This window comes from Megalops cyprinoides, chromosome 20 (genome assembly GCF_013368585.1).
Source record: "Megalops cyprinoides isolate fMegCyp1 chromosome 20, fMegCyp1.pri, whole genome shotgun sequence".
Lineage (NCBI taxonomy): Eukaryota > Metazoa > Chordata > Actinopteri > Elopiformes > Megalopidae > Megalops > Megalops cyprinoides.
In genome coordinates this window covers 6,674,972-6,682,735 of record NC_050602.1, presented here as the reverse complement: position 1 = coordinate 6,682,735, position 7,764 = coordinate 6,674,972, and the positions used below count along the sequence as shown (strand labels likewise).

The following is a 7,764-nucleotide window of genomic DNA, read 5'->3' as shown; positions in this document are numbered from 1 at the left end:
TCGAGCCCTGCAGCAATCCGTCCCGTAATAACCCCTGATGAGAATTTACCTGAGCCCACCTCTTCCTCCTCCCCCATGTGCCCGAGCCCTTCTGAACGACTTTCACACGCTCCGCCGCCCGGAGACACGTATTCTCCTCACAGGAACCTGTGACTTTAAAGGGTCCAAATTCTACACTATTTTTACTGCATGGCATTACACTGTTATGATTCCTGTATCTCAGCCATTTCGGGGTAGTGTTAGAGAACACTTACAGTGTGGAGACTTTCAACATGCTATCAGTTTTAATCGTAAAAAATGATGACTGCAGCGTTCTGGACACCGCTTACTGGTTTGCACGTATGAACACGCATACACACACGTGTACCATGTCCCCTCATGGTAGAGTTAGGGGGTGTTGGGAAGTTAAATCCCTGCCTCAAAACAAAATGATATGTGGCATATATACATGGGCAGCAGTGTAGCATAGTGGTAAGGTGCAGGGCTCATAACTGAAAGGTTGCTGGTTCCCCACTCTATCCTTGAGCAAAGTGCTTAACCCAGAGTGAGCTCAGTAAATATCCAGCTGTATAAATGGATAACATAAACACTGCAACCTATGTAAGTCATGCTGGATAAAAGCATCTCCTACATTATAATAATATAACAGCAGGAAGAGAAAATAGCTAGTCTAACCTTGTATGAAAAAATATACCTATGTATTGAAAAAAACAAGCCCAAATATGACACAAGGCTGATCTCCCAAACCTGAGAAATAAAGGTGAACTAATTAACTCTCAGGATCTCCTCTTTGGCCAGCTATGTCCTTCTGGCTCTAATGGCCACGGCAAACAAAGCATTGGTCTGTGTACGTCTGTTTCACTTACCCCAGTGAAAGCAAACGGCATGGCCTGAAACAGCCTACTGCTTAGGGTCATCGTGGGCCCATCCAAACGCTGTTTACCAATTTACACCCCTCAAATCAAACTCAGCAAAACGAGCTGCATTCATTTGTTTGTCAGGTGTCCTTCAAATTGATCAGCATCGTCTTGCTTTTCCAGCTCTTGTTACATGTGCGTTTACATTTAGGCCTATTCATTTGGCGGACGTTTTTATCCAAAACAACTTGCAAGTGAGGTTGAGTACAACACACGCAAAAACTATAAAGAGACAACAATAATTGGGTGGTGTTACAATCAGGGCACATGTACATTAGGGCACCTAAAGACACCGGCATGGCGTCTCGTTCATAACAACTCATGTGCATTACTGCGTGCGTGTGTGTACGTACATGTACACACACGCCAGAATACGTGGTGTACAGAGCCGCCCTGTGGTGACAGTAGGAAATGCACGACCAGTATCTTGATCCTAGCAACCTGTATGAAGCAGATATTTGCCGTGGTAGATAAGAGGCGTGCAGCCTGGTGCACCTACGGTGCAGGGGAAATTTTTATTCACGAAATTTGACATTCAGTTCGGTCTTTAACATCTTAAAGTGAATGACAGCCATCTCCAAATTGTCGAGTGTCAAAATATGATTTAACATACTTGAGACTTAAGATTCTTATAGTCTGACATATGTTCTATAAAAGCACGAGCGAATCCTCTCCCACGTTATGCCTAGAAGCTTAGCCTCACTCTTGTGCAATTCCAGACACTCCTACACACTTTCGTGCACAGGCGTTGTGTGTTCTGAGGGGTTGTTTATTGGGTAGTTCATGGCCCTTGTGAAGCGGTATAAAAACGCCTTTTGTTCTCTATGGCTGGCGCCTGTACACGAGCACATATTGCCCAGGCCGTAGACCATGCAACTTTAACTGTATTCTTTCGCAGTGACTTTTCCAACTGTCTGTCGCGCCGACGTTTCTAGTCTAAACCTACAACGCTTCATATGCTTAGGATGTAAAAGGGATTACTTTTAACTTGCATTTAGTTATTTTGTTGCGACTGAATTTTGGCAATTCGTCGTTAAATACTCTCCTTTAAAATCTTGTAGGTCTTCTACTCCATCCAAACGTTTCAAATCAGCTAGACAAAATCATAAGTCATAAGTCGATTGCCCCATGCATCTTAAGCAACATGTGCTTAGATCGTGTTTTCCAAAAAGGGTGTCTTCCCTTAACGGCCCAAAGAAATTCAGGGACACTTGATGCCAAGGTGCCATCGTTACTTAAGATTTATCCATAAAAATAAATTGAAGACATAAAAACACAATGATAAAAGACAAGTAGCGCCCGTCTCCGTGGCGGCTTTTCCACGACGCTCCAACACAATTGGGACCATCTTAAACAAAAAAGCCAAAATTGCGACATTTAGTTTTACTTGGTTAGCTTCAGAGGAAACTTTTGGGATCCCTTCTCCATGCGGATATCCAAAGATCTGTTGAAAATGAAAGAATGTGTTTGGTTTGCAATCATATGTGCCGGGGTACAATTAGGACCTTATTTTAAAAAGCATACGTCACTGTGAATCCAGCTTATTCAACGATAAAACCATTTCAGCACTCGGGACAGCGGCATCAGTGGTTAATATCAAAGAACAATGTATGATTTCAAAGAATCCTTTTCCCCGAATACACATAAGTTTGTTCGATACTTTTGTCATCTTATGTCTAATGAGAGCATTGTTAGCAACCATGCTGAACTTTTTAAATCTTTGAACAGACTAACAACATTGGATGCTTTTTTAAATAAAATTTTGCTGTCGTGCAAACAGTTCAAATACGATATAACTTCATCCACAATGTTACCACTAGGTGGTAGAAAAAGACAAGATTCTCTCGGAGTTATAGTTCTGTTTAAAGATAATGTTTGCCCATTTTCATATTCGAGATTTAATTCTGTCATCTTGCATTGAGAAATGGTTCATTTAAAACCTTTGTAACACGTTAGCAGGTTTTAACCACAGTGAAAAGGTTGATAAAGTTTAACACGTAATGATCTTTACGTCATCGACTCTTGTATTTAACTGTGTTGTTTTTATTTTAAACTACGAACAAGATCCAATTACATTCTTGTGTCCGTATTGAATACATCACCAATACCAACCCACACAACACCAAATTAGGAATTTAATACACGCTCTCCGGCGGTGCGCGCTCTCAGAACTCTGCGCATGTGCCCGCTTGATGGCGTTGAAGCGATCCCCCAGAGCAGCTAGAGAGGACTCTTGACAGTGGAGGGAACAGAAGCTCTCGAAGACATAAGCCTGATGCAATCTATACCTGCTTTGACTTTCAAATGTAATTAATAAAGTGGAACTTAAAGGGCACTGGGGCAATAATCAAGAATATTTGGACAGCTGGATAGGCTAACTGTTTCTTTGAAGTAACATTAAAAAAAATGCAAATTACACTATGTAGCCTCTATTTATTTACGCATTTATTATTTATTTATTTATTCTTTTTTTTTTTTTTTACTAAATGCGACTGCTGAGAGAGGGGATAATATATGAGCACTTAGCTGCTCATATAATACAACATATATCTTAAATGCCAAAGTCCAGTCACAAGGTTACGAAGGATTTGGAGGATTTAATCGTTACTAAAGAAAAAAGGGCAAAGGAAACTTCGGCCAGTTCTCGCGCAGATGTACCGCGAAGGACTCCCCGCATCGTAAAACTTTGTATATATAAGTGTTACGGCTTTGCGCCTGATTCATCATTCAGAGGAGACGCTCCACTTTCCCGTGGAGATGAGCCAGCGAAGCGCTTGCGGTCCACGCGTCTTTCAAACTGCGGAACTGCTAACATCTGACTCGTCCCGATCCAGTTTGTAACCACCAGGATGCATAACTGGACGGACCATAGTGGCTGTCCTTTAAACTGCAGTACGACTGACAACGAAACTAACTGGGGGAACGAGTTTCCGTTGAACCTTTTCCCAGTGCCCATTCTAACCGGGATAACCGTCACCTGCACCATCCTCTTTCTTGTTGGAGTTACGGGGAATTTAATGACCATTCTGGTGGTCACCAAGTACAAGGACATGAGGACGACCACAAATCTGTACCTGTCGAGCATGGCATTCTCGGATTTACTGATTTTCCTCTGCATGCCTCTCGACCTGTACAGAATCTGGCGGTACCGTCCGTGGAATTTCGGGGACATGCTTTGTAAACTCTTTCAGTTCGTCAGCGAGAGCTGCACCTACTCCACCATCCTGAACATCACCGCGCTGAGCGTGGAGAGGTACTTCGCCATTTGTTTTCCCCTCAAGGCGAAGGTGGTGGTGACAAAGGGTCGGGTGAGGTGTGTCATCTTCGCCCTCTGGATTGTGGCTTTCTTGAGCGCGGGACCCATATTCGTCCTCGTCGGCGTGGAGCACGAGAACGGAACCAACTCCTGGGAGACGAACGAATGCAAAGCGACGGAGTACGCCATCCGATCGGGACTCCTTACCATCATGGTGTGGGTTTCCAGCATCTTCTTCTTTTTGCCCGTGTTCTGCCTGACTGTGCTGTACAGCCTTATTGGGAGAAAGTTGTGGCGGAGGAAAAAGGAGACAATCGGACCCAACATGTCAAGTCGCGACAAAAACAATAAACAAACTGTAAAGATGCTGGGTAAGAGCCTAACTTCTACAGGTCTAATATATAAACTAATGCATTATTAATGTACCCTGGACATAGACATATTAAGGTCTTATAAAACATTTTTCTGTGATAAAAGAAATCATAAAATCTCCTAAAATCATAAATAGGCGCACAATACTCAGTGGCAAGTTGATAGCATGTTGTGGTTAGGTCAGACTGTGAAGTCAATTCAATATCGTTGGGTCTGAATGTAGTATCGATTTTATGTAAGCGGGTAAGTAAATTCAATAAATACATAGTAATGACAGAAGTTTACCATGGTATTTTCGTTACAGCAATTGGGGAGACAGCGAGTAATGCTGTTCATCTGACAAACTCACGTTTCACAGCATTCATAGTATTTGTTTTCCTGTTTATCGTTTATTACGCTAGTCTTTCCAAAGTTATTCTTTCGTCCTCACAAACGAAAGTCGGGGTCGCTGCGTCTTTGCTTTCCCCCAAGCAGAGGGACATTGATACGTTCCAACACGAAGACACCGTCACTGCAAACATTTGCCACCAGGGCGCATCGCGGCATCAGCGTGCGCATAGCCCATGAGAACGGCTGACAATTAATGCATCAGTTCTTTGCACAGTTAATTCAAACCGGCCTGATCTGAAAATAATGTAACAACACAGTCTGCGTTCATGTCAAGATCGTGTTTCATGTATGGGGCTCTTAAAGATATTGAATGACCATATTTAATGACTCGCGGCAACAATCTAAAGACTATCGCGCCTGTGCGCGGTCGTCATGATTATGTTTATCTGAATTTTCATTCGTCGATTTGGTGAGAGGTGGTCTTTGATTAAAGTTAAGCAATTGGATTTGCGGAGTAGCCTACGACCAACAGCGCTGATCAGTGGTGAATGCAGCCGAAGATGAGCGCAGTGAAATAGTCTGACTCTTTTTTTTTGATGCTTCATTGCCCTCACATTTTGCTTCAGCATATTTTACGACACACTTTTGTAATAAAGGCACAAATATGTACACTTAAAAACCGCCATTTAATATTTTCGAATCATAAAGCTATTTAAATCTCAAATGTTCTACATGGCGTAACCAGCAAGACAACAATATGCAAACAGCCAAAAACTGAAATCCAGACATGCACTTTTAAAAAATAATCAATAGGCAGATATGCTCAGATATTGCAATGTAAAGTTTTTCTGCATGATTTTGAATTTCTGTATTCATACCACGGAAGACCGACATAGTTTGCATTTCGAAATATCAGTGTGTACAAGCTGAATATGTAGCCTACTTAAGTTATTTGGATTAAAAGACCATCACAAACGTATGTATTGAAAATAAAGATGACTTGATTTGCAAAGAGAGGACTTTGAGGTCAACTATTGCACACATCCGTCTACAAACGTCCCCTCTTTACATTTCAGGGGTTCCTCCTTTCTGTATTATATATTTACTTTGCCTTTTGAGTTCCTGTCGTTTTGTTCTGCTACCCCGTAGAGTCTGATCAAGTGTATGCACAATAGCAGAATTTTGAACACGGGATCAGCTGCTTACAATCCCTGCCTTTAACCACTGTGGAACCAGAGAGTAGCTAAATTGCCCCAATAACACTGGCAGGTGTGACATCATATTTACCATTTAGGTGTAGCATGTTATTGTATTCATATTGATAAAAGAGCACCAAACAAACCAAACGTGTACAAATAAGCCTCGAAAAGGCCATTTGCTTCTACATCCAAAGAGACATCATCCCTTATGTCTTATTTTGTAATACTCATTAAGTCACAGGTTTTCTTTTAAATTAATTTGAATCTCCTATTGATATCTACATGTAAAACAACAAGAGTAGGCTTAATGCTTTAGGTGAATCAAGTAGGGCAAAAATTTCCATTCCAATTGCTTAGGAGATGCTCTTATCCAGAATGACTTATATATTCATCAACCAATATGAATACGTATTATTATGGTATGGACGGCTGTCGTACACAACAGAATTTAATCATTTTAAAGGAGGTTAGTGTATATGGATCTAAAAGTAAACAAACCCCTCTTGCTAGTACGTTAACATATGGGAAATCAGCCTACTGACATTAATGCTACTTTAGATCTGTAGGGCTTCAGTCCAGTGAATTTTTCCCATCTGCTTTTATCAACAAACACTTTCGGAACCAGGTAGTGGAGGCAAATTGGTTCAATCAGTGAGATGATTAGTGGAATCAGATGGTTAAATGCATGGTGCCAGGTCGGAATTAAAGCACTTTGGTCCGCCAGGGCCAGGGTTAGGCAGCGTTGCCGACAGGGCCATAAATCTTAATTATGGCCTGCGCAGCCAAGCCAAGTTTTCTGTTTTATCCCTCAATTTGGTTGTTTGTTGTATGCAGAAAAAATGCAATAATGGAGGCGCTTGCGATGACAATGAATCACAATTAACATGAAATTGTCATTTATTTTCCTGTCTCCTTTCTTTGCAGCCGTGGTGGTGTTCGCTTTTGTGCTGTGCTGGCTGCCGTTTCACGTGGGCCGCTATTTGATTTCCAAGTCGGCGGAGGCCGGCTCCCCTCTGATGTCCCTGATAAGCCAGTACTGCAACCTGGTCTCCTTCGTGCTCTTCTACCTGAGCGCCGCCATCAATCCCATACTCTACAACATCATGTCGAAGAAGTACAGGATGGCAGCCTGCAAACTTTTTGGAGCAAAGCAGTCCCCGCGAAGGACAGCGTCCGCCATCAAGAGCGAAAGCTCCCCGGGCTGGACAGAGTCGAGCGTGAGCATGTGACTTGTCTTTACATTTTTTTTTTTTTACTCTCCCAAAAAGGTGACGTTCATAACTGCGATTTTCGCACGCTGAAAGCTGCTTAACACCCATCCAACTTACCGTCTTAACCAAATGGTTCACTTACCGGATGTGTTCATTTAAAAGAGAGACATTATTTACCTGGTGTTAAGGTGACAGTAATGCATGCATTCTGTGAGGGAGACCTTACAGTAGCCTGTGATGAGGAGCGATTGAAAATGGAGGTGTCACCAGACTGAACTGATGAACCTACTGTTTTTTGGAAGCATTCAACAGGAGTGCAGGAAGCAAACTAACAACCACAAGTCCCAATTTTAAGATTTTTGCATGTAACGTTACGTGGAGAAAAATGAAGACATATTCTGTTTTATTATTTCAAATAATCCCTTCCTGCATCCAAATTCTTAGACGACATAACGATGATGGGGGCTTATCAAAGCTGG

General features: G+C 42.1%; 1 protein-coding gene across 1 annotated transcript; it reads left to right on the top strand.

The window, feature by feature from the left end:
* Positions 1-3,766: 3,766 nt before the first annotated feature.
* On the top strand, positions 3,767-7,303 carry LOC118795884 (growth hormone secretagogue receptor type 1-like). The gene is made up of 2 exons (XM_036554656.1): positions 3,767-4,544; positions 6,999-7,303. Exons 1-2 carry the CDS (start codon positions 3,767-3,769, stop codon positions 7,301-7,303), a joined length of 1,083 nt encoding a protein of 360 aa, XP_036410549.1.
* The last annotated feature ends 461 nt before the right edge of the window (positions 7,304-7,764 follow it).